The sequence below is a fragment of the Lates calcarifer genome, linkage group LG6 (assembly GCF_001640805.2).
Source record: "Lates calcarifer isolate ASB-BC8 linkage group LG6, TLL_Latcal_v3, whole genome shotgun sequence".
Classification (NCBI taxonomy): domain Eukaryota; kingdom Metazoa; phylum Chordata; class Actinopteri; family Centropomidae; genus Lates; species Lates calcarifer.
Window position 1 is genome coordinate 6,978,901 of NC_066838.1, and position 27,565 is coordinate 7,006,465.

Sequence of the window (27,565 nt, forward strand, 5' to 3'; positions counted from 1 at the left end):
CGAATAAATGATGCTAAAATGATGTTTTCAAAGTCTGCATCCAAGCTTTCTATTCAGAGTGTGACATGTTTTTGGCCATTAAAAACACGCACATTTCAGTCTGTTGGAAAGTGAAATTTATTAATTAAAAACTCAATAGAAATAATAAGAATCAAATCAGTGTGTTGTAGTTCCAGGCTGAGGCCAGCAGAGGCCAGTGAACACATCTGATGAGTCTAGATCACAGTCTATGGACATAAATCAAAAATCAACTCCGCTGCATCAAGTGTCAACCACATTAAATTTCATAAGGTTTTAGTTTGAACTAATTTACAAACAGTATGGAGGTTTGGTACAGTGGTTCCCAACCTGAGGGTCCGGTCCCTCTATATGGTCACCAGATAAATCTGAGGGGTTGTGAGATGATTAATGAGAGAGGAGTCACTGTTTGGGCCTTAAAAACTGTTGAAACCATGTGAGAAGCAGAGAAGGGAAATGTCTCTTTGATGGACATCAACTCTTAGACACCAACAGACAAAAAACCCCACCGGTTTAATCTTTAATAAAGTGAAAAGAGAGAAAACATTCACAGTGGTAGTGAATTATTTATTACAGGAATACTGAAATGAATTCAGTTGTACTGTTTGAGAGTCAAGTGATGCTTTTAATCTCTTCACAATGATTTTAGTCCAAACCTCAGTCATTTGAAATAAAACTTAGAAAAAGGAAATTAAGCATCACATCTGAGAAACTGGAACTGTGAAATATTTAGTATTTTGTAATAAAGACAAATTTAGTTATCCATGAGTTTTGTCAGTTGACTCATCAATTCAGCTCTGCTTGTCCTAAATACTGTTGTATGGTTTAATCATGTCTGTAAAAAAAAAAAAAGCTCAGTCACTAAAACTGTCATTATCCCTCTGAGATGTGGAGGAGTAAAAATGTAAAGTGACTTATGGGGAAATAAGTTCAAGTAATTCAATTTTATACTGAAGCACAGTACTTGAGTAAATGTACTCCGTTACATTCACCACTGTGTAACTGTTGCAGGCAGACCCACCAGGAACAGGTCTGAGAGTCCAGGAGGACCTGGTCCAGAGTAACTCATGTTTCCTGTTTGTGTGGTCTGGTCCTGCAGGGGGCAGCAGCGCTGTGGAGCAGCCGCGGTAAAAGGAGGAAGAAGTAAAAAAAAAAAAAAAAAAAAAAGAAGCAGCAGCAGAACAAGAAGCAGATGATCTCTGTTCCTGTTTATATTGTCAGATGTGAAAGTGAAGTTGAGAGAGAAGGAGGCAAGGAGGACTCAGATCATCTGAGGGATGTGAGCTCCGGGTCCCACAGTCTGGTCCCGAACAGACATGGACGAGATCAGGTCAGAGGATTTAACTTCTTTATAACTGGTTGTTTTTATGTTCGGTGGTTTGCGTCTAGAGGAAAAGTCAAACCCCGTAACTGTCAGACAGATTACTGTGGATGTAAACTGTCAGAGCAGGTTCATATAGAAAGACTGTATCAATATATGATCTGTCTGCTGTGGACTGACCCTGACTCTGGATATTACATCTGCATATACATGATTTAAAAGGTGTAAATAGAGGAACTAGTATAAATGAGTGTTAAATACATTTTCCTTCATGCAGCCTTTAACTCCTCAGGTTACCCTCAGGGACCTGGTCTGTCCTGTTCTGTCCTCAGACTGGTCCCTCAGTTATTTTCCTCTGAATGGAAACATTGGGGAAGTCCAGGATATGATTATCCTTCCTCTCTGACCGAGCTGCTTTATTATCTTATTATGCTCCTTTACACACAAAAACCCATGGAAGTACAGAGGTTGTTCTCCTTATTAAATCAGTCATCTGAGGTTTTACTGGAGTTTAATCTTCCACTGTGACTGTCATTTCAGACAGTGGAAGTTTTGCTTTGATATCTTTTTATAGCTGCTCCTGTTCTGTTGGTATCAGGCCGTTTCTTTTTCACATCCTCGGCCAGCTGTTTGAAAAAACCCATTAATGTGAGCTGACCAGAAAAGCTTAGGTCTGTTATTAAAGTGCTGCTCAGTGAATGAAAACAGAATATGAATATGGTGAATTTAAATTGTTAAAACGCTTATAGGCTCTATAAATGTTGTCAGATGTGCATTTTATCGTCCCGTGTTTGTTTTTATTTAAAACTGATTCTGAAAAGATCATTTTAACCTTGAACAAATCATTTTCCACCTCATCACGCTCTGACTGAGTGTTGATGGCTTTTTCCTCGTCCCAGCTGCTCTGTTGTTTTTTATCATTTACCATCTGAACAAATCATCAGTGTGAATCAGAGTCTGAGACAAAATCAGCTATAGATCCACACCCACGCTGTTCTGGTCTCACGGGAGGATCAGTTTCAGGACTCTCCTGATTGAGGCTGTGATCCTCAGACAACAGGGTCAACAGGGTGTCTGACAGGACATGTGTCGAAGTTTTGTGTGTAGTGTTGTTTCTCTCACTCTGACATGTCACAGGAAGAAAATCACAGGAGCGAATAACATTAATGAGTCACTGTCACACTGTGATGATTTACTGAGACACTTGAATACAAGAGAACGATTGTTAAAGTTAGTCACACCTGTGCTTTATTATCTCTGGATCATTTCCAGTTGCACTTCGAGGTAATGAATTACACATATTCTCAATGTGGTTTGGTCCAGTATTCGTCTTTATATCAGAGCTATAGGGGACACTGTAGTGGCCAAAATGAATATATTAAACCCCTGTGTCTCTCAGTTCCACATGAATTACATTAAAGAAACTGCACCTGTGTGTAATTAATTCTTTTTTAAAATTTTATTTCACCCTTCAGTCCTCTGTTGGGCAGCCAACCACAAGAGAGCCCAGACCTCCTGTCTCCGAACCTGAGGCCCAGACACCAGGAGCTGATCCCAACACCGTGTGGACCGGTGAGACACTCTGCTCTTTATCATGATGCTGCAGACTGACTGAGGAAACCAAACTCAGACAATAGAGTTCAAGTTTAGGACTGAAACTAACTTTGTGGGTGTAACAGAAAAAACTGGGGTTCTACAAATGTTCACAGAAATGATCATTAAATTAATAGGAATCTCCCTCCGTCAGTCCTCCTGTATTTATATTTCCATTTGTGAAACACTGTTGGTCTTTAACTTGCTCAGACCTGAAGACACTGTTCATCACAGGAGGTTTCACGGTCTTTATCGTCTCCATCTCCACCCTCCTGCAGATAAAGTCCTGGTCGGAGCTGTCATGTCTGCTGAAGCTCTACTTCTGCTTCACCATAGCGTCTCTGTTGGCGCTGCTCGGCCTCACGCTGAACAGTATCTACAAGCAGCGCATGGAAACAGACGTGTCCGACGAGGACAACCTCACCGTGTCTCTCATCCAGCTGCTGTCAATACGTGAGTACCATCTCTGCTCCATCGTCACTCCTCAGGAAGCTGGTGTCATACCACGCCTGTTAACGGCCAACCACACTGATGTGTCAAACATTTCCTGGTGATGAAAACAGGAGGAGATGAATGCAGTGGTTTAAATATGCCACTCTGTGTGTGTGTGTGTGTGTGTGTGTGTGTGTGTGTGTGAGATTTTATGAAATGATCCCACAGTGCACGCTGTGTGTGTTACCGGTGATTCATTTCCTCCACGTGGCTTCACTACCTCATTCTCTACAAGCAGAAAATAACTGTCTGCTGAAGACTGAGGTGTCTGGATTGATCTGTTGTCTCTACAGTGATTTACACCATTCCACAGTTAAACCTGTACAACAGCCACCTCTGTAATAAGCAAAGTTGTCAGGCTGAAAGTACCGATCAATTGCCACATCTGTCACAATAATTTACAGATTATTTTCTAGATTAATCTGCATGTCGCATGTCTCCAGAGAACTTACAGTCACTGAAAACTAGAACATATTCACATTTACGAAGCCTGAATCAGTTATTTGATCATAGTTATCCTCAGTTATCAAATGCACATTAGTGCACATTAATCAGCACTGCACTTTAAACTTCAGTGGAAATGTGCTGGAGTTAGCTAAGAAGCTCATTTTTATCCATCGTCCCTTGGCAGGATATGACAGGTTAGTGCTTGGTGTGGGCTGAACAGAGCCTCCAGTTTTACAAAACACTGCATACATGTATCACAGAGTTACTAGAAAGTAAAGGCAGCACCAAGGGTGAAGTAATATTACCCCTGATCGCATGTTTGGTTTGCTTTAAACCGCATTTTAAGATTAGATGTGCATTCTCTTAACTCAGTAGGTACTAGGACTGTTCCAGTAGTGGGTTAGTCTGACTGAGAAGACTGTTTATCCAGATGAATTACTGTTTATTGTTTTGGAATAAGATGTTTCCTCCCAGTTTCTCTGAAATGTTTGGTTATGTGATTTGTTAATTTCCTCATTGAGCGATGTGGAGTGAGGAGTTGATGAATGAATGAATGACTGATGGTCATGTCTTTGGGGGCAATGTGGGGTTTCAGTATGTTGTCTAAGGATACCTCAGCATGCAGACTGGAGGAGCAGGGCCTCAAACCACTGACCCTCTGGTTAGTGGGCGACCCGCTCTACCTCCAGTGATGAGCAGGACAGATGCAGTTAGACTGGAAATGTCGTCGCTCGCGCCCTCAGCCTGACGGCAGCAGAGGATGTGATGAGTCTACACATGTGTTCTCTGTTATGATCAGGAGAATGCCGGCTGTGTGTTTGTTCATGTAAACATCATATCCTGTTTTCAAAAACCAAAAGGTTTTGGGCTTAACTCAGGTTTTCTGGATTCATGAAGGTCGCTCACCTATAACCACCACTGTAATATAACACATGCTGCAGGGTCTGTCAGTGAACTGACCTGACCTTTGACCTCTGTGCGTTCTGTCTCCTGCAGTGTTCTGTATCTACTACATCAGCCGTGGCGTGCTGCAGGAGAACAGACAGGAGCTGGTGGCGTTCGTCCTCAGCGTGTTGGTGGTCATGATCCGATCGGTGGTCAACTTCTCCGTGCAGGGGTCAAAGGGCAAACAGGAGCTGCTGGTAGGTCGCCCTCTGCTGGAAGAACACACTGTATGATGAGTCTGTGGAAGCTCCTTTTATAATGTAGTTTATAAGAGATCACGAGATTCACGTAATAAGAATTTAAAAAGACAAACACAGACACAGATTTGGCTTTGTGCTGACACCAAACTGTTATTTAAGGATGTTTTCATGACCTAGTTTCTTATTTCTTCAACAGATTTATTGATTTTATTTATGGATTTACAAGACAAACAAGAATCTAAGAGATAACATGTTAGAGTGAGAACACATTATTCCTCTGTTTGTATATGTTTATATCAGTCACACAAATGACAAAGTATTTTTAAATGTTTATCATGTAAATTAGATACTGTGTCAATTGCTGCATTATTAATACACTGACCCTAAGATCCTGACCCAGTGCTTTCTGACGTTCATTCTAGGTTCTTCTATGAGAACATTAACTGCAAATGAAACATATTTTGAATGTGTTTTTTTTTTTTTTTTTTTTTTTTTCACTAAAAGACGTAGGGAAGGTGGAAAAAAAAATCTGTAGTTTTCTTCTCAGGCTTCATACAAACCCAACAACCTCTGTCAATGCCTGTTTTCACGGCAGAGGTTGTTGGAAGGTGCTTGTGTGGAAACTACGACCTTCAACCTGTCAACAGTCAAAACATGCTACAGCTTTAATTTCAAAGACCACACAGTATCTCAAATGATACCGAGTGGACTTCAGCACATTGTGAAACTCATTTCAGTCTCACCACAGTTGCAGATGAACTTTTAGTTTTGTATTTGACTCTGTGATCACTGGATTCAGGAGACAAACCACCTGTGTTCCTGTGTTGTGCATCAATATTAAAACACAGTGAACAGATTGGCACTGACATACAAACCTGACTGACAGTGATTCACAGCAGCTGCAGACAGCTGCCAGTGATCTGACAGGAAACAACCTTCCTTCCTGTCAAAGGACATCATGTTTCCACCACCTGATGTCACTGTTGTTGCAGGTATCAGTCACAGGTAGACATGTAGCATGCAACAAGTACATAGACCAAATAATATGCAGTATAACAATAAATAGAATACAATAAAAATAGAATAGAGACTAAAAATGGAACTATACCTACACTGTGTGCTGAATAGACACTGTACAAGGATTTTAATATACTGTAATACAATAGAGGATAAATATCAACAACTTTACACTGATGTTTAATATATGAATAATTTATATACATATGATAATAGTATAAACAGAGTTTGGTGAAAGTGAACTGATGGTAAATTATGGAAAACTGGCTCTGGTTTGTACAGAAATAAAAACCATTTTGTTCCAGACTGAATATTAAGCACTGGGGAAATTTCCATTAAGTGTGTTGAGACATTCATGTCCTCCAGAGGATGAATCCTGATGATTTTGATCCCATTACTTTTCCTCACTTTTTCCATCATGAGGCTGATGTTTGAGGTTTGTTGTGAAATGTCACAAACAGTTATTGAAGACACTGACATAACTTGCACCTGTGGGTGTTCTGTGATAACTTCAGTAATCTTTTCACTTTCCCTACAGCACCACTGTCGAGTTGATGTTTCACTTTGTCCAGTGCATTGGTTTGTTACAAAATACCTGCAAAATTAATGACATTCTCATCAGACTCAGTTGTGTTTGAGTAGTAGGTAAATGTTAGTGTTGTAGCCCTCCAAACAAAGTTAGTGACATTGGTAAATATTTCACCTGCATTGTCATTTATCTCAAAGAAGCACTGCGCCAGTAGGCTGTAGACTTTAGTCTTGTTGACATGATACATGTCATTAGATAAATAATAAACACATTAAACTTGCGGTGTCACTTTGTCACATCTGCAGTGTGTGTGTAACATCACTGACAAATGTTTTCAGATGATTTGCAGTGATGTTTGAAACGACGTCATGAAGCTGAGAGACTGTGAAAGTGTTTATCCGGAGTTATCAGCTGTGATGTGTTTGTGTCGCAGGTTCGTTTTGTGTGCATCATGTGTCTTGGTGTGGTGCACGTTTTCTGCACCTCGCTGCTCATCCAGAGGCCCAACATGATGGCGTTCCGTGTGGGCGGGGCCTTGGAGACCCTCCAGGAGCAGTACTTCCTGCTCAACCTGTGTTTCTCCATGGTGACCTTTGACCTGCAGGCTCAGGTATGTCTGCAGTCCTTGACTCTGCAGAGGCCAGTAATTAGAATGCTAAAAAACATAATGATCATACCAGTGTTTTCATGAGGTAAAATCCACTGTCACACTTTAAAATGAATTATTTCTTGTTTTTTTTTTTCCCCATGTGATTGTTTAATTGAGCCAGTTTCCCTCTTCCAGAGATTTCTCATCAGTCTTAGAAAGACCTTGAGTCGCGTCCACAGAACAGGTCTGGACCTGCTGCACGAGACTGGCTTTGTTATGGTTCTGAATTAAAACAGTGAGAGCAGACAGAGGGCAGGTTTTTCTGGTCAGACATCACATGTTGAGAGATGGTTGCATTTATTACCAGATCTATTCCTGCCACTGTTGTTGGCCTCTGTGCTTCATCTGCAGAGTGTTTCTTCTGTGTCTGATGAACATTTGTTGGCACAAAATGGCCGACCTACAGGAAAGCCCTGGTGTGTGATTTTAGAAGAAGAGGGAAAAAAACAAATTGAAATACAAATTTGTGTTTCAGAGAACCGCTGGCTGGCTTCATTAACGATGTGTTGTTGGTGTGTTTCAGTTGTGTCTGTGCATTCTGATCACGACGTCGGACTCGGCCATGTTTGCACGCAACAGCATCATCCTGGGTGTCGGAGTGGTCTGGGCCTGTCTGACTGCCGCTGTAGGAGCTGTCGCAGTGAGTGAATCCAAACAAAAAAACGAATGGCAAAAATATTGTGAGGCTACCAGAGCAGCCTGGTCGTAAACACATGTTGTTTTTCAGGTTTTAAAGGAGGCCAAGGTCCTGGTTTGGGTCTTCATGGTGCAGAACCTTCCTCAAGTCGCCTTCTTTGTTTATCTGATGTACACGGTGAGCTGACTTTTCCCTCATTTATTTCAATAGTTGAATTTCTCTGAATGGGTACAGTGTGCTTTGTGAAGTGGACTGGTTCCATACTGATTCACGTATGAGCCAGTCTCAAAAGGTTTCCCCCAGAATGCAGGAAACTCAGTTTATTCCAGCTGAAGACATCCTTTTTAAAAACAGGTCACAGCTGTACAGTTTCATTTTTAACAAAGACTCAGCCATTTCCTAAAGTATCTGGGCTCTGCAGTTTTCAATGAATATCACTCAGACAGGAGTAAATAGGTCATTTGTTGGGGACTATTTTCAGCTACGCATTTGTACACAGCAGGATGGTGTCTGTGGGACTGAGTCTAAATAAACATCAACGTCCATATACATGTTTGTGAGGCTCAGTGAACTCTAGAAAACTAGTTTCGTTTTTTTAATTTTTCCAACCTGACAGACTTTAACATCAAGTAAAAGTACAGAATATACATACAAATATTTTCAACTAAACATATTCATCAAAATAACTAGTACAGATGTTAAATGTAAAGTTAATAATTTTTTTCCCCTCTCAAATGGAAAATAGTGTCTAAGTAAAAAAATACTCAAGTAAAGCCTGGCACACACTAAAGGATTTTTAAAATCTTAACTGATTTAGAAAACATGAGAGACTACACACACAACGAGAAATAATGACAGATTTCACAGTTTTGTTCTTATAGTGTGTGATGTGCAGGGAGAAGACCAACACAGCACACCACACACTAACAGATTCACCACCAACAACCTGCTTCTGTCTGTGCTTCATCTGAGGAGACAGTTCTTAAAACAGTTCCGCTTCACTAAAGCACAGTCCGCTGAAGGGCTGGAGTCTTAACACGATTTCTGTACAAACTCTGAGGAGCTGAACATTCAGAAACAACTGCTGCTTTGCTTTGATTCCAGGTGGCAGTGAAATGGTTCGCGGACAACACATACACACTGGAGGCAGCTGCTGTCACCGGAGCTTTGATTTCACTGGTGATTAAACTGGTTTTATTCTGGGGCCTCATCAGGCTGGTGCACAGCTTCGGCCAAGGCCTGAGGGAGAGAAGTGAGTACGCTGTCTGACACCAGGCTGAGCAGGAGACTGGACACACACCACATTAGGAGAAAATTAACTTTGCAGCATCACAGATTTCTAAATATCCCTCTATCTGTTGTCCTGATCACATCCCCTGACCTCACCTTGAGGGGTGTTTGTGTTGGCTAGAAAGTAGCGAAACACCAAAACGTTCATGTGACTTTTTTTTTCTTTTTGCAGTGTTTGCAGCCAGTAAGTGATAAAACACGCAGCGGCCGTGGACCAAGGACACAGCTGCAGATGAGGGCCTGACATTAAGATTTATCTCTGAGGAGCTCCAGTTTTTATTCAACAGTAACTCCACCACAATAATCAGTCTGATGTTTCCTGTATAGTTTCTATTTTATTCTGCTAACGTGTCTTTGGTCAGTGTGCCTCTCGTTTATTTTACAGGATGTAAAATCAGCTGTAAGACTGAAATCAAACAGTTTTATATGAAACCACAGGAGATGCCTTTGTAGCTTGGATACACGATAGTTATTAACTGTTCTCTGTGTAGACACCAAAGTTTTTAAGTGGCCAACATGCTCCATTTAAAACAGAGTTCTTATCTTAAAAGGGTTTTTTGTGTCGAAGTTGACTGACTTTAGTTTGCTTTTTTAAATCGTAACTTAAATCTTGTGATCTGCATTGTCTTGGCTCCTTTTTTGGGCGACTGGAATATTTTTATTGACAGAATTTTTTTTACTAAACTTTCTGCTGCACCTTACCTCATCTGCTCAAGTGTTTTTTTCCATTCAGGGTTCCTAATGAAATACCAAAACTAGTTGCTATTTTTTGGTTTCAGGCATGAATCACTTGGATCAAACACACTTCCTGGTTGAACTTTCTCTCCGTTTATTAAAGTGCTCTGGGAAAAAAAGTTCATATTAGAAACATTAACAATCTTACTGATACAAAAGAGTTAGAGGGTCTGAGTTACAAAAGTGAGAAGAGTTGACAGAGAAGCTGAAGTCTGGACTTTACTGAGATTAAACAGTTCAGACAACAAACTGTATCAGGTGGCAGTATCTGCTTTGAAAACTAGGGTTAGACTAGCTTTGGCTTTATTAAATGTTGGAGTACTCGCACTGTAGTACAGGGTATTTTCTAACCAACTACAAGCTGTTGAGAAATCGAGTTAGAGAGAGAGAAAACTTTTCTCCACCAACAGACAGAATTAACAAGTGAAGAGCTTATTAATGTAAAAAAAAGTACCAAATAGATTTATTTTCAGAAATGATACATTGTAAACTGGTTAATAAACATATAGACGTTACAAAATACATCTTCTTCAAACATCACATGTATATACACACGCAGAGTTAAAGGAATGATTGCCTTTCAGAGCTCAGTTGGTCCTCTTGAGTTACGACAAGTCGACACCACATTTCATTTTTTAGTTTGAGCCAATTCACACAGAATATATATTAACATCTAGACATTATATCTGAGCAGATGTAAGGTAGGCCACCTCGAAATATTCAGCAAAGGCTGTGCAGTGGCAGACTGGTAGCAAAGTCTGTAATAATTTAATCCCTCAACACCACACACACACACACACACAAACCATTAAAGCACCCAGAGCCCACAGATGTCGGTTTATAAAAACTACAGAGTTCAGCTATGGCTTAAAGGACAGACGCTCCTCTCTCTGCCTGGAATGAATATCACTCAACACATTCACTACATGACTGCAGAACAGAGATACTGTGGAACATAGATAATTCAATTAGTTAATCAAGTGTCACGTGCTGCAAACAGCAGAGACAGGTCGACATCTAGTTATAGTGAAAAATGCACGAAACCACAAATCTGTGCAGGTGTGTGATTAAAAACATTACCATGATGTAAACCTTAAAAAATAATATTTCTATACATGAGTGAAACCAGTGTTTAAGGCACAGTCTGTACAGTCGGGCCGCTATTGCCAAGTAGATGTCCTGTTAAAAACGTGTCATTCAATGACGGTGGAACATCAGTTTCTCCTGATTTGATAAAACTGAATTTGGGAAAGTTTGAGTCAACAGGTTTTTTTTTTTCTTCCATAAAAGTGCAACCTGACCTTCACCTCTACTGGGACAGGGAGCTTATTATAAAGTAGCAGACACGTCCCTGCCTGTTGTCTCAAAGAAAAAGTGCTAGAACAGACTCGATACCACCGGTCAAGAGTATTGTAGTAAACTGCTGTCCACAGCTGAACTTGTGCATTTAGTCTCAGGTTGTCCCATACTTTGCATTACCCTCTGATTACTGGTCCAACAAATTGCATTGGACAAAAGACCAGACTGAAAACACACTGGGACAATCCTGGACCAGTAGTGATGCCAAACTCCATTCAAAAATCCACCATTTTAACATGATGTATAATGAGGCTCCTTATTAACGCTGCATTTTTCTCATGTCGTCATCGAGGTTCTCTGAGGAGAATGAGTGAGTGTCTCTCTATGGAGACACAAAGTGTTCAATAAACTGTTAAGTTAGTAAGACAAATATTTTGTTTTTTTGTCTTTTCATCTTTTTGTTTCATAGTAACAGTTATTTAATATCATTTGCGCTTCATTACAGCTTTTATTTCCAAATGTCACTTTTCAAGACTGTTGAGTTTCAGCCAATTGAAATAAAAATGAAAAAGAACTGAAAGAACATTTTACAGTAATTCTGTCATTTTAAAAATGATTTAAGTTATTTATATTCTATTTAATTCATTCATATGATCTTTTTTAAATGTCTTATTAAATGAATTGAATTGAATTGAATTGTTGACTTTGAGGTTTCATAGTTCTCCTATTTTTTCTCACATATTTATTTTTGCCAAATCCAATATGGAGGACCACAGTAAAGAGCTGTTTGGCCCAGTTCTTTCACCACAGTCATTCTAATACACACAAAGAGAAATATTATTTTGAGATTTTTTTGAGTGGAGTTTGGTGAGACCCTCTTTTCATAAAAGACCAAGCGGCACGGAGCACGGGCGAGCTAAAACCAAGACTTTGGAGTCGTGGAGACCTCGGAGAAGATCCTGAAGATCATGGAATCGGCCTCAGAACTCCTCGTCCTCTGAGCTGAGGTAGTTCTGCTTCTTCCTGACGTTCCAGTGCAAACACTGGGCCAGGCTCTCGAACCAGTCGTTGACCGGGTCACGGAAACAGATGGAGGGAACAGGGAAGCAGGAAGTGGTGATGGTAATACTGGAAAAGGAGTGGGGAAAAAAGATCATCAAAGACAATAAAGATCTGAAAAGGTTTTGTGTCACAAAGGTTGGAGGTGGAATGAGGAAGGAAAAGTTCAGGTATTTGCAATCACAAGAACAACAGAGGGGGTGTTGACATCAGCTGCAGCAACACAACTTCCTTCTGAAGCAACACTGAGTTTTTCTAAAAAAATTTCCAGTGAGTAATAATGATGGGCAGCTCATTTCAAGAAGCAGGAAGATGATTATCTGTGGATGAGTTACATAAAGGAAGAAGCAGGATCTGGACCAAGGGACAGTCTTGGCCTCAAGCCCATTAAACAGGTTAATAAGGTTACATAACAAAGCCTGTGAGTGTTGAGGCAGCTGCTGAGTGAGTTAAACGTATTATCCATTACCAAACCTGTGGCCTTTATTTCTGCTTCATTTACTCTGCTTCATTGTCTCTCTTGTTCAGTGTCTGTGAGGCTGTGGATTGATGACCAGCTCGTATGTGGACTAACCTGTCTCCATGGCAGATCTCTTGTCTCTTTCTTCCATCAAATGACACCCAGGCCGTGTTTCTGGCGTCACGTGACAGCATTATCTGGAACAACGACGAAAAAAGAATGAAGAAAAGTCACAGGAGGAAACAGTTCTGTATGTTTTATCTCCTCATTGTGACATAACACAGCCAGACAAAACAGTTAATAAATATTAACTAAATTAAATGTACTAATAATGGCAGTGAAGAAGTGCAGGAGCTTTACCACTTGCATGTTAAAAACACATTGTTCAGGAAGAAAATGCTTTGACTTCTGATATCAGTGCAAACCAAACCACTTCCCTGACAAACTCAAACAGTCTGAGTAAATATCAGTCAGTCAGAGTAAATACCTTGAGCTCCACCCCGGCAGGCACCACGATGGGTCTGAAGGAGAGCGAGTGAGGGCAGATGGGGGTGATCATGATGGCGGGGACGTTGGGATGGATCATGGAAGCTCCTGCAGCCACAGCGTACGCTGTACTTCCTGTAGGTGTAGATACAATCACACCTGAGGACGCACACAGACACACACAAACTGTGTTAGGACACAGTCACCACAGGATGAGACAGCAAACACCTCCTCTCTGCCAAAGGCAATAAAAAGGGGTTGCTGTGATATATTTTTTCACAATAAAAAAAATGACACAATGATGCACAGATGAAAAATAATTGTGTTGGCCTGTATGTTATCCTCACATTAACAACCTGCCGTGACTAGGAGGAGTAATGAGACTGGGGCCGCAACTAAAAATTGATTATCGATGAGCAGATTAATTGTTTAGTCTATGTCAGAAAAAGTGAGTGATGCCCATGGAGCTCAGGGTGACATCTTTAAACTGCTTGTTTTGTCCGACCAACAGAACAAAACTACATTAAATTTACAGTAACATGAAACTGAGAAAAGCAGCAAATTCTCACACTGGACAGACTAAAACCAGACATACGTTATTATACATTAACATTCCAACATAAACTGAACAGTACAGAAGACGACTGACTCAAAAGGATCCACAGGTTATACTTTTTGTATTATTGTTGCTGGTGGATTCCATGCACATGTTGTTTAGTTGAACATTACTTCCCTTAAACTTTTACCACTATTACAACAATGACTATGGTGGTGGTTGGGTGTGTGTGTGCGTGTGGGTGGGTGGGTGGATACAGGGTCATATGTGTATAAAGTGAATAAATATGTTGTTAAGCTACTGCAGTTTCTAGAGTTTTTAGAGTTTTTGTGGCTATTTAATGTTTATTTAACAAAGTTCCTCTCTCACAATTCAACACTGATGTCTAGAAACTTCTGTACAAAGTGCACTGCTGCGAGGTGAAGGCCAGGCAGAGAAGCAGAGACTAAACTTTGCCCCGTACCCATGTCTCTGTATCTGTCAGACAGATTTCGTGTTGAATACCACTCTGTCCTGGAAATGAAAGTGCATGTTTGGCATTTTTAAAAACACACAACACTGATCTGGTTCATGTGTTGGCACTCTCTTACTTTGGACTTGTTAAAAAGTAAGGTTAAGTATTTATATTTCCCCCAACCTCTGACAGATGATCTGTCCACTCACCGTCTCCCTGCACTGTGGTGATGAGGTGTCCATCCAGGAACAGGTCCACATTGGAGAGATAGGAGGAGGGTCCTCTGTCCACCACCACCTCGTTCAGAACCTGAAACACACACACAGAGGAAAACACATTCACGTGTTAACATCTGCAGAATCCAGTCTGCTGTAAAAGTCAGTGACAGCGTCTGCAGCTGCGAGCGTCGACACTGCACCAGTTCAGCCACATTACTTCACACACCTGTAATTATAAATGTGCCTGGAGAGAAAAACATAAACAGGCTGAAAGCCTAAAAAGATGCTTCAGGTCGAACTGAAAACATGGCTGAAACATGAGTCGCCTCTTCTAATGTGAAGATTAGTGATGGTAAAAAATCAGAGACAATGAAGCTCCTTCCTGCACAGCTATGGTTCGTGTTACACAGCTGATGGTATTATTTGCTCATGTGAACAACAGCTTCAAAGAATCACAGACATCAGGCTGAAAACAGCTGAGTCATGATGTTGACATTACATAGGCGAGCTGTTTAGGAGTGGACGTATTTTACAGGGGAGAGTCTGAACGCCTCAGAGTCTTTTGTCCCTGTTTTCTCTCTGTCACTAGAGTCAAAGCCTCAAAGTTGTTAATGTCTTTCTGCCCTGGGCGTTAGATGTCTCCAAGTCATGCGAGAAGCAGAGCCAATCGTCACCAAGCAAAGATGTGCATACATATGCAAGCAGAGTGTGAATATTAATGTTGTCAAAAGCTCATTACACAGGGACACCCCAGAACTGGTTTAAGGTGCTGACTCTACCTGATACTGCATGGCTTTGCTGCTACTTTCGACGTCCCCGTTGGTCAGGATGATCCCCTTCTCGTCCACTCTGGCCTTCTTTTCCCAGTTCTCTTTAAGAACTCGGACTTTCAAGCGACTTCGCAGAACGATGGCAGCATTACCTGCAAACAGTACGCATGTAAATACCACGTCTCTGCAGACAGAGGGTTGTGTTGTTGTAGGTTAGAGAATGTTCAGTACCTTCAATAATTTGGGTGACCTGAGACTGATAGGTGTCAAATTTAAAAGGTGTCAGGAAGCCCAGGGAGCCCAGGTGGAAGGCCATAACTGGTGGAACACTCTCCTACAAAAAAAGAAAGGGAGGTTTGTTACATCCTACCAGTAAATACACAAACCCACACAGGCTGTTTTTAAATTGACGGCTGCTGAATACCTGGAAGAGCGAAGATGCATACAGCAAAGTCCCATCTCCACCAAGACAGATGATGAAGTCCACACGGTTTGAGATGTCATCAAGATCTAAAAACATCAAGACAATAAACTGTTTAAATATCTTATAGAGAAAACCACACATTATTTTTTATATACAGTGCCCTTAGAAATTACTACAAAAATCTCATACCTTCTCTGAAAGTACAGAATTTCTTGGTAATGGCCCCAAAGTTTTCATCTCCTGAAATGGCTGGGTCCTCCAGAACTTTCTTTTCCACATAAACAATCATGTTTTTCACCTACAACAACACAAAAGGACACAACAATAGCAATTAGCACTGCAGCAATACAGGTTTTTTAAAAATCAGCATCTAAACAGATCATTATCCACGCCAAGAATGAAGTGTTCAGCTCGTGGTCGTACCTCGGTGAGGAATACGCAAAGCTCTTTGAAAGGCTGAAGCAGACTGGCATCTCGAATCTTCTTGATGACAAGGACACTTTTTGGCGGCTTGTTCCACGTCAGTCTCTGGCTGGCGGGGTCCTGAATGTGCCTGAACACAAAAACACAACTTTCACCTCAGGAGGACGAAGCAAACTCAACAGTCTTGTCAAGGATTCCTCAAATTTTACATCAGCTATGACCTGAACACTGAGCCTCAGATCATAGCTGATGTAAGAGCTGTTAACTAACTGAAGCATTGCTCTGTTCATCATAACCAGGACTGATTAGTACCTATCCAATTAGAGACATCGGCTTAAAGTCTAGCTCTGCTGCCACACAGTGTACTGTACAGCTGACCCCCATGTGTTGTCTGCAGGGCCTTCACCTCAAGTCAACCCCCTGACAGACACTGTGGGACATCATGAGCACAATGAAAAATGTTTATAAAAGTGAAAAAGGAAAGATTAAAAACATGGGAGTTGATAAAAAAAATCTCTCCAAAAGTCAGCTCTAAAAGCCAACATGCATTCTAGGATGGCAGGTGAGGAGCCATGAGTGGTGAAGACAAAAACACGATATAAAAATGACTAAACCAACAGGAGGCATTCCCACAGACTGAAACCAATTCAAAATCATATGGAAAATGGGTAAAAGTTAAAACTGGAAATTGCCACAGGGTCCAAGCCTATGAATATTTAACAACACCAGTGTCTGTTGACTGGAGTTAGTTACGGCTCTGTCAGTGTTAGGAAGTTACTGATTGTACAACAGGCTGTGTCTGCCTCTTATACAAGGGTTTATCTGTGTGGTATGATTACAGCTTTGAAGCAGCCATTTTCTAAATAATCAGCCATAAACGTTTGTCTTGGATTTCAAATACAAAACCTATTGACACAATATCTACTTGGAGTCATATGATCAATACATAATCTATATTTGCAGGCAGGGTCATATCGCCACAGGCTGCCCACACTGTACATCTCAGTCACTTTCAAACAGCTTGTGCATTAGCATCAGTATCACACTTTGACATTTACGGCGATCACATGTGGAGAATGGCAGTTTCAAGCCTGGTTAAAAAAAGCTGTATCAATCTGTGGACGTCATCCAGACTGAACGAGAGGAGGAGGAGATGATAACTAATCAGCATCTGCTCAGGGGAACAAATCATTTGAGTGAATCTAATCACATCAGAAAACATTAGTGACTAGTTCAATGTGTCAGATACGTTGTATGAACAGCGCAGTGTTGGAAAGAAGGGGGGTTATATTCAATATATCCAGCTGTTATTATATGAGGTTTTTATGAAGCTAATGATGACTGAGAGGTGTTACACAACACAGATCATAAGAGCTTGTGTGTGCATAAAGTTGTTGTTGCTGCAGGGGGAGTTTAAATTCAACTTTATTTATTTATTTATATTTATTTACTTTGTCTAAAATCTGCCCACCTTGAACTTGATATGTTACTATACTGCCTAAATAAATCTTGATAATCACGATCTGAGATTTATGATATTCCCAGATGTTGACAGATGTTCCCTCTGCTCCTGCACGTCATGTCAGTTTTACCGTGAATACGAGCTGCAACTGCTCCATGAGGTGATTAACGGGTCATTTTTTGCACGCTCTGGCAGATTGCATCAGAGTGTCAACAGCAGCTGCACATGTGGTAATTGATCTGCTATTGTTGATAGTCCAAGATAAATATTAAAATTATCAGACAAACAATGTGAAACTATTGTGATTAGCTGGAAGTTGCAGCCTCGAGAAATAATCCTGCTCTTTTATCTCTTTATTAGAGATATGACCTGTAACATAATGACATGAGTCTGCAGGTTTCCTCTCCACCTGAGGACACTGGGAGGAGAGCGTAGCACATGCTCTGAAATGTGGAGCTGGAGTGTTTGAAATAAAGACCTGCAAAGTCCTGACTCTAAAGTCCTTAGTCCTAGCAAACAAATGCCAGAAGCAGCATCATTTTAACATATCCGGTTCCTGTTTTGTAATCAAACACAAAAACACCACAAACTAAAGCCTTCAAGTGCCTCAGACGATTTACAAAAGTAGTGATTACCAGGATCAAATTGCATTGTATGCAGAGGTTGTTGTGTCCATCTAAACTTTTACAGTTGGAGGCAAACACCCAAATATAGTCAAACATTTCCTAAATGAAGTGAACCTGAATGACCCAAACGGACAAGTACAGAGAGAAAACTGAAACCGAGCAGAGCTGGGTTTCAAATACAAGTAAAACAACACAAAGCAAAACTTCATTTGCATTAGAAACTGCGACAAGCTCTGATCTATTCATCCTCCTCTGACCAGCTCAAAGCGTCCACACCCTGACCCCTCCAGTTTCATTCAACAGCCTCCGCTTTGTCCACATCACAGGGCCTGAATGTGATAACATGCAAACACTGCCACTTCTAAAGTCTTTCAACTACCACTTTATATGAACCTATAAACACCTCGCTGCAGCCCTGCTAACTCAAGATGAATCTGTTTTTATTAACTGTCCTGTTTCTTGTATAGCATTGTTCTCTACTTTGTCCAGACTTTTGAAGCATAGCTCTGATGTGACATCAGTTAATAACTCTGTTAGCTCACTCTCTGAACATCTGGTTGGCAGTGATCCGTGCGCTGTCTGCTGGTCACCTATCAAACACGCTGACAAAGAGACAGAAAGACACTCCTCTCACCATTTCCACACTTTGTTGTCGCCATGGCTCCCAGGTGTGTCCTGCAGTACGCACTGGTTGAACTTCATGACTGTACACATGTAACAAAGATGTTTCTTTAGGTCAACTCAGCTGGAGAACGGGACTCTGCTCAGGTGGCCCGCTCTGACAAAACAACTCAACAACTTCCTCCAATGCTGCACATCGTGGAGCAGCAGCAGCAGCAGCAGCAGCAGCAGCAGCGTCCGTTGGTTTGTTGTGGAGGAGCTGTGAGTCAGCTGGCGGCTGTCTGAGAGGCTGAGAGCGTCTCCATGCACTGTGGTCAGGCCCCGGTATCAGCTACCAACCCCTCCAGCTGGATTCACAGTGGCTATATTTGTTCCAGTGAGGACTTAACACTAAACCCTCGTGGTGCATTCTGCCGCTGAATTAAAGCTCTTGCTCATCTTAAGGTTGACTTCATCTCAGCTCCCGCCCACTCTGAGCTGAGCTGGGCACGCCCACTTCAGGGAAGGGCTTTCCTCATTGGACAGGTGTGATTCAGTGAAACACAACAATGACATGGCTGTTCCTAAAACAAGTATATCCACTATAATGACAGGTATTAGGGCTCAGTGAGCTGAGGGTTGTTCCAACATTATTCTTTCTTTTTCTAAATATTTTTTCTTCTGCTGCAGCTATTCATTTTAGCTGCAGAAGAGGCCCATCCTTCACTCTCTCTCTTCCTGAAAACTTGTCATAAAATGACATGGTCTGGTGATCTGCAGGAGGGGGAAGTCCAGGGTAAAATATACCAACAGGACTACACATAAATGATGTAACGATGTGTTATGGGAAACACAACAGGATGTACTAATGTTCCTAATGTTTTTACAGTCCAACCAATTAAACAAAAATAACCAGTTAACATTGACTGCTCACTCTAAAGAACTATCTCCTCCACTACTGGACTATCAACCAGTAATCAGATTACAAAGACAAAACATCAACCTCTACACATGATTCATGTGAGTCTGATGCAGTTTCAAAACAAAAAAGAAAAGAAAAGCAGATTTGCTGTGAGGCACAGGTCACTGGCATGTCTGCCTCTTTGGCTCATTGTTGCTTTTTGTTCCAGGGTGTGTTTAGAGTCAGAGGGGCCGACATGACGTTTGGAAATTCTCTCTGTAGTCAAAAAACAAATGCTCTGCAACAATTAATGCCCGAAGCTAAACTGTGCAGTATCACTACCACACCCCTCCACAGAGAGTGAATACAGTGTCCAGAGGCAGTTTCCAGTCATGGAGGGTCTGACCAGACTTTACTCTGATATCTGCTGCCATGTCACCTGTATTATTGCTTCATGTGCTGAAGCACAACACCTCCTGCATTTATTTTGGAATAAAAATAGCCTGGTCTTGCTACTTTTGACCTGTCGAGCAGCTTTGAGGAAGATTATCCTTCAATTACTGCCACCTAAAAACAAACAGTGCTGGGAGCCACTTATGTGATTGTAGGAGTCAAAAGGCCAGCAGTCTGACCGGGCTCTGACGGGAAAGACTCCTTCTTATCTCTGCTCTGATTCATTATGGAGATCTATGCAACAGTTTGTGCAGGTGGACACAAAACACAATGACATGAAACTCCTCTTATCTATGGAAAACACAGTCCAATGCAACAGCTCTGCAACAATTAAATACCTATGTACCTTTGTGAAGTGGTCAGCCTCTGTTCATAATCTGCCTGAATGGTGCTGATTAAATTATCATCTAATTAGTTGGACTGATTATATACTGAAACTAGATTGAGCATGGCTCTGCATCTACAGGCTTACAAATGTATTAGATGAACCTACACCTCTCTGACACAGCCTGAATGTCTGAAGACTGAATGTCAGGAGCTTTATGGGGGTGGTGTATATTTCAGGGTTAATTACTGGATTACATCTGTCGATTAATCAGTCATAGTTTAATTCCAGTCTCTCAAACACTGGGTCAAACAAAAAAAGAAATTTGATGGCATCAGATTGGGCATTCAAAAAGTGTAACAATGATATGATATTCTGACTTTTAAGACCAAACTACTTGTTGAGAAAGTAGTCAGATTAATTAATAATGTCGATAATTGGTAGCTCTTGTTATTTTGTCCATAATGTGTTTGCAACTTCAGTGGAAAACCTAGTTTAGGAGTTGATTAATCAGTAAATATGCAGGGGAGGATGAGTTTAACCTAATTTAGTCAGAAACAGGTGAGGGTGATGTCATTCAGCTTCACGCTCAGAATAAACTAAAGGTTTTGATGCATGTTTCTTTGTGTTTTCATGCACAACTGCCTGATTTAAAGATATATTTAATAAATAACATATAGTGCGGAAATCAAATTTTAAAAAGTCACATTAGAATGAACGAATGGTGGTTTCCCTCTCTAGCTGAATCTATTGTTTGTGGGTTTTTTTTATTAGCTAGCCATAATATTGAAAATGGATATTGTTTGTGAAGGCTTAGAGAAGTGCCAGACTTGGGAAAGCACCAAACAGCAGCAGATTTAACAGTCACATATCTGGGATTTTTCTCTACCCAACAACAGAGAGCAGTCAGAAAATAATCAGTCAGAAATGTGGTGGAGACACATTTTTCACATTTTGCCTCTGGATTCCAGCACGTAGGATTTAACAGAATAATGAGGTTAAACCTTCAACTTTAATCTCAGGGTCAGTACGTACACATCAGATTAACAGTGGAGGAACTGTTTTATATTGGTCCAGTTTTAAGGGACAAATAAATACATGGATGAGTTAACATAAACTAAGATAATATTTATTGTGCTTTTCTCTGATGATGCTCTGTCAGCTCTGTACCAGACATCTTCACTTCTTGTTTGTTTCTAGGTCTGAGCTGATACAGTACTTCAGTTTTGGCACTTTGAGACACATTGACACATTTTTCAACAAAATCTTTTTTTCCATTTAACATAAAAGGACAACATGAGTTTTCAAATCTTAAATGTTATCTGAAGAAAAAGAGTCGTACATGAGCTTAAAAAATACTCACTAGTTAATATGTGATTAAAAAAATGAGAGAAATCAAGATTATGAATTTGACCAGGCATTTTAATGCCAAATCAGTACTTGATACTCTTTGATTCCTGGTGCAGGTGACACATTTCAGTTGCTCTCAAAAAAAGCACTCAATATGTATTTCTACAGATTTCAGGGGCTTTCTGTCAGTCTGGTCTTCAGCAGCTCATGTTGACTGAGGTCACGTGACACTGAGCTTATAAATGCCAGGGTTTCCATGTCTCAGTGTGTAGGCTGATTGTCCTGCTGCAGCCCTCACAGTCACTGTTTCATTAAACACTTTTTAATCTCACCATCACTTTACCTGGCGTTGTATCTAAAAGTAGTAAAATCTATGATGCTGAACTAATAGAAAATGTCAATACAACAATAAGTAATATTTTGTATTTTGTATGTATTAGTGCAGCCATAGAGCACATCCTTGGTTTCCTTATTTACTTTTAGGCCACTAAACAGAATAAATATGTGACATTACCGTACCACACCTTTTTCATTCTAAGGTGAGATAAGAGGACATTTGGAAATTTAAGACTGGGCTTGTGAATTTTATCATAATCAGCTGTTGACTGTTGACTGATCTGTGAGGTTCAGCAGTTAGACAGTAAATACGCAGGGGAGGATGGTTTAACCTAATTTACTCAGGAACAGGTCAGGTTAATGTCATTCAGCTCCATGCTCAGCAGTGTGGTCTGTACAAGAAGAATCAGTAGAGATTTACTGTATGTAGACTAAACGAAAGGTTTTGATGCATGCGTCTTTGTATTTTCACGCCCTGTATATTCTGAACAGCTGCCTGATTTAAAGACTTATATATTTAATAATAACTAAGCTAAGCTGGTGTCTGAGGTGTTGTGGTTAGTTATCACATGTGGCTGCCACTGTGGGGTCAGTTACCACATGTTGAACTTTAACGTTTTTTCCAGATGTTGCCTGGAAATGCCCACATACACAACAGACATACTGAGCCTTGGCGACTTTATTTCATGATATTTAAAATCAATCAAATCAAAATCAAAATTTGTTATATGTGTAAATTAACAACTGAAATTTATAGTTTGATTACATATGAGTTTTGTTGGCAGTGACTGTGGTATAAGCAGGATAATTCTCTCCAGGTTTGTTATAGATGACAGGGGACATAAGACAGTAAGTCAGTGTCCTTTACATAACACACACCATAACTTTGACACTCCCTCACTACATTCCTTATCTGGACTGGTCTGCCTTATTTTAGGTTTAATACTTTTAGATGTGTTAAAATACTGAACATCTGAAATATTTTTAAAAATACCATTCTTATGTGCAGTACAGAGAAATCCCATTCGGGCTTTTACTGAACAGGTAAATCTGACAGCTAACTGTGTACTGTCCAGTTCTGCAAAGCCCCACATAAAAGGTAAATATTTGCAGTGTTACAACTAAGCAAATTCATCAACAACATGCAGAGCAGTAATTTATGATGAGATCTGACTTAAGCAGACCAGAACTGGGCCTGCACAGATGCAATATGCTCCCTGTCTCCTCAGATATTAAAGACCTGGTGTTATAAACCTTAACTAGACCAACAAGATCTAAAAGCAGTTTTCATGGTTTCTGGTGTCGTACAGGCTCAACTCTCACTACTATGCAAATCTGTGAGTCATGACTGTAATAAAAAAAGGTACAAACACTCAACCGCACCTGAGGTCATGGAAACCATTGTGTTTGTCTGACTTACATTACTGCGTGTGGATTCTGGAGCATGCATGCCTTTGGGCCGAACGTGGTCACAGGGCTTGGTCCATGAAGTGACTGAGTCCTCCTGACAAAGACAAGATAAACATTCGGGTTTGATTAAAGAAAGCTGCTGGACAGGTATGCAAATGAAGACCTCTATGATTTGTTAACACAACGGTTTCAAAGAGAGAACTATTTTTAAACAGCTAAAAAAAGAAGTGAAAGTTTCCTTTTATTACAGGTGCAATATGTAAAAAAACACACAAACTCTCCTATGAATTCACAGGATGAAGTAATAAATCTGTGCATGCTCGGCTGCTGATGGAGGTCTCTGAAATCCCTACATTACTACACAAGTCTTTATGTAAAGTTTCAGACCAAATGAATTTCAATTTCATTTAATTTCTCTGTTGTTAAGAAAATGGAGAAGTGAGAGAATAATGATTGAGACATTTAGAGTTAGAGTCTGAGCTGAATCATTTCCACAGATTAATTAACAATCAGCTCTGTGACAGTTCTCAGTGGTCACCCTGCTATCATAAATCACCAGTCTACCTAATATATTACATAACATCAGAACTTGACAAATGGTGCAGCCCTCTGTGACCTTTCACCCAGTACTGTACTTTCACTGTACTGTATTTCACAAGTGTTGACAAATGGTAAAAATGCATTGTGAGACATCTGAAAAACAAACACTTCTATCTATCCTTCCTGTATCAGTAAATTAAGAAATCAGCCACAACAGTTTAATAACCACTAACATTATCACATCAGACGTTTTAATCTAATGTAGAAAGGTTGCTTTCTGGTCAGTGATACCGAGCTGTGGAGCGTAAGAAGATGGCCGCCTCGGACTACAGCAGCTTTTCCACTGCATCTCATCACTCGACCAGAAAATCCTCTTATCAGTCTGACTCTGTGAATTCACCTCCTGCTGTTTGCTGTTCTTTAAAGCTGCATTAATCAATATTTCCATAAGAACACTGAACAAAGTGGATGTGTGTCATGTGATAAACCAACAGGAAATTGTCACCAGCTTTGCTCTGTTTTTCAGCCTTTTTTAGCTCATTGTTTTGGTGTTAGTCAGGAGGTCAGAAACACAAATCAAATGGGTTGATAATATTTTCATATAACACAGTTGTTGCTGTTTGTCTGTCGGCCTGTTCAGTGGCTTTTCAAGATCACCGGCCCCACCACTGTTACCACTGGTCCAGGAACATTACTTTTAATTCAGCAAATAACAGCAAAAAAAATATCCTCTGAATGAAAAAAAAAGATCTCATATATAAGCAATTTATTTAAATCTCTATTAAATTTATGCAGCTGTTAATTCACTCCAGAGGTTTCGCCAGTGTGGCTGGGGCTTTCTCTCCCTTTTCTTCTAATACACCCCATCACTCTCCCTTAACTCGTCCGGCGACTTTCTTTACTCTTCTTTATGCATGTTTTTGCCTGGCTTTTGTCCAAGAGCTGGAGTTTCTAAAAACATTTTATCATCTATGACAGAAAAGAAGAAAATTAGCGGTAGCATCTGATGACACAGCAGTGTGCAGTTACCATGCTTCCGTAAATAACAGAGATGACTGCACAAAAATCACTGGCAAAACAACTGTATCACAGGAAAATAATTAGATTTTTTTTGTCAGTATTTTACGAATGAACTGCCCTGGGGTCGTTAAATAGTGTGCCAGAGAGCCAGTAATAATGTCGAGCCCTGCTGTTTATTCTGCCCTCTAATGGACAAAAAGTCTTTAATGCAGCTTTAAGATTGAAACATGGACCAACTCACAAGACAAGAAATAATCATCCACTGAACTATTACAAGCATGTATTTTCTAATCACTAACAAAAGGCCAGAAATATTATTACATTATTTTCAATACCAATTATTTTTGCTTCCGAATGTTAGTCTACATAACACGAGTTTAATCACATGACTGAAAACCATCAAATAATACGTCAGTTGTGTTATTAGAATAGAATAGGCTTTTATTATTACAGAGATAATGAATGTGTTGAACTCTTGTCTTCATCTCTGACTTTATTTCAAGTTTGAACCAAAGTCACACTCAGATACTAAAAACCTTTGAGCCAAGGAAACCCACTTCCCTTATTTATGGAGTCACTGCCCTGTAATCATAGAGTAACGTGAATTTATCATCTTCCTATTTCAATTTCTAAACAGAATATTTTCCTACATTTATTGCAACATTTTTCAGTCAAATGTCAGAAAAATGAGAAGTGACATTGACAAATGTGGAAAAACTCAATAAAAGTGTATTTGTGGGCATGTGTTTCAAAATACTGGAGTGACTGTTTATTTCCTCATCAGTAATGGGACAGTCAAGATTAGTTAAGGACGTTGTTAAGAGAGGATCCTGTCGTCTCACTTCTCCATGCAAGAAACTTCATCACTGTTGCTAAAACAGTGATTAAGTCTAGCCACATGGCTCAGACTTTCTGTTTGCTTGAAGACATTTCTGTAATGGCTGTACATTTCACAAATGTCTGAGGTGGTGCAACACAGGTCACACCACAAGGTTGTTTCCAGAATTTCTCAAGTGACCTAAAGCAACAACAACTGTAATTTGAACCCACACAGCAGAAACTCAGTCAGGTTACTGTGCTTTGACAGTGAGCCCTACTTCACTCAAATCCTTAAGTACATAAAGTATGTAGTCACCTGGTAATACAATTCTTCTGACTTTTAACTTTCTCCTCTCCTGCACACCTACCTGTACTCAGAGCTGCTGACTGAGGAGGTGCTCAGGCTACGGGTCTTCCTGTTGCGTCGAGCCAGGCTGCGGCCGGAGACCTCCCCTCCATCACAAGTGGAGCAGCAGTATGGAGCAGCTTCCACTCGCACCACCTCTCCACCGTCCATCTCAGACAGCCAAGCTGGAAGAACACAGACAGGGCACATCAATCATTCATGAAGCCAGAGTTAAATGTGAACAGGCTAACAATTATTAGTCAATTTAGTTACACAATTAGACATCCCTGATCTAAATCTCCGTTCCAAACCTCGTTGAAAAAATGGCAATTTAATTGATACTTCGAAAAAACGCGAAAAACGGACAGAATATTATTTCACACGTACTATACGCTAATAGGTAAAAGTCGACCTATAATTCGGCACTAATACCATCCACCAGGCTGCACACATTTGGGCGACTTTTATTATCCGTTTAATGTCTTCGACTAATCACAGAAAATACAATACTGTGCAGCTGAAACAATTCAACAGGTTGACATGAATATGACATGAAGTGCTACCGACATTTCTGAAACGCTCTGAAGTTCTGATAAAGTGTAAAGCTGTATATTAGCGGAGTTTTTTCATTTTTGATCTCAGATGAATTATAGGTTTTCAAGAGTTCCACCATGAGAGGTTATCCAAGGCTAACCAGCTAGAAAAAATAGCTATAACCTAGCTACATCGTATATTATCATGTTAAAGCTAAACAAGGCTGCCAGCCCGCAGCAAGGTAGCTTTATGAGAACAGAAATGTATAAAAAATCGAATTATTGATAAACGTTAGCTACCGCAAGACCTCCACCGACAGGCGGCTGTTTAGCGGATGAATGGCGCCGGCTCCAGATGGCAGAATATCCACACTTAGCTAACTAATAGCGTTGAGCTAGTTAGCAAGCTATGCTAGTAGTTATACATATTCAGTACAAAGCCTTAATATCATCCGCTTTCAACACTACCTGATTCCCAAATCGTTACAGTTGACAACGCGAATCTGGAGCGCAGCAAACTGCCGTGGGATCAGTTCCTCGCCATCAATTCATCAGTTAATAACATTAGACCATCTTATTTACAAAAGAGCTGTCAACAGTCAGCTCATCACTTCCTGACACCGACTGACCAATCACAGGCTCTCTGCTCACCGACGTCATGTTGCATGACCTCACCAAAATGAGCAAAACAAAACTTTTAGATAATTTGAGGATTTTAGAATAATAAACAACCATGTAATCATATAACAGAGAAATCACATTTTAGTTGTGCACACTGTGAAGCTGCCAACTTGGCATTTTAATTAAATCAGTCGTAAAGAT

General features: G+C 40.4%; 2 protein-coding genes across 4 annotated transcripts; one reads left to right on the plus strand and one right to left on the minus strand.

Moving 5' to 3' along the window:
• Nucleotides 1–1,180: 1,180 nt before the first annotated feature.
• LOC108882584 (uncharacterized) lies at nucleotides 1,181–9,839 on the plus strand. Its single transcript, XM_018675154.2, has 9 exons — nucleotides 1,181–1,348; nucleotides 2,815–2,911; nucleotides 3,211–3,385; nucleotides 4,868–5,013; nucleotides 6,996–7,172; nucleotides 7,735–7,851; nucleotides 7,939–8,025; nucleotides 8,953–9,100; nucleotides 9,311–9,839. Exons 1-9 carry the CDS (start codon nucleotides 1,335–1,337, stop codon nucleotides 9,328–9,330), a joined length of 981 nt encoding a protein of 326 aa, XP_018530670.1. The 5' UTR covers nucleotides 1,181–1,334; the 3' UTR covers nucleotides 9,331–9,839.
• Nucleotides 9,840–10,305: 466 nt separating this feature from the next.
• On the minus strand, nucleotides 10,306–27,378 carry nadka (NAD kinase a). 3 transcript variants are annotated; one of them, XM_018675151.2, is made up of 12 exons: nucleotides 27,212–27,378; nucleotides 26,233–26,395; nucleotides 23,496–23,579; nucleotides 16,023–16,152; nucleotides 15,789–15,897; nucleotides 15,600–15,685; nucleotides 15,407–15,509; nucleotides 15,185–15,327; nucleotides 14,397–14,496; nucleotides 13,179–13,336; nucleotides 12,806–12,888; nucleotides 10,306–12,300 (listed from the first exon to the last, which is right to left on the minus strand). In XM_018675151.2, the coding sequence occupies exons 2-12, from the start codon at nucleotides 26,379–26,381 to the stop codon at nucleotides 12,153–12,155; spliced, it is 1,293 nt and encodes a 430-aa protein (XP_018530667.1). In that variant the 5' UTR covers nucleotides 26,382–26,395; nucleotides 27,212–27,378; the 3' UTR covers nucleotides 10,306–12,152. The 3 variants fall into 3 exon arrangements, with proteins under 3 accessions (XP_018530667.1, XP_018530669.1, XP_050927033.1); XM_018675153.2 differs by lacking the exon at nucleotides 27,212–27,378 and adding an exon at nucleotides 27,044–27,187; XM_051071076.1 differs by lacking the exons at nucleotides 23,496–23,579; nucleotides 26,233–26,395; nucleotides 27,212–27,378 and adding an exon at nucleotides 18,745–19,157.
• Between the last annotated feature and the right edge of the window lie 187 nt (nucleotides 27,379–27,565).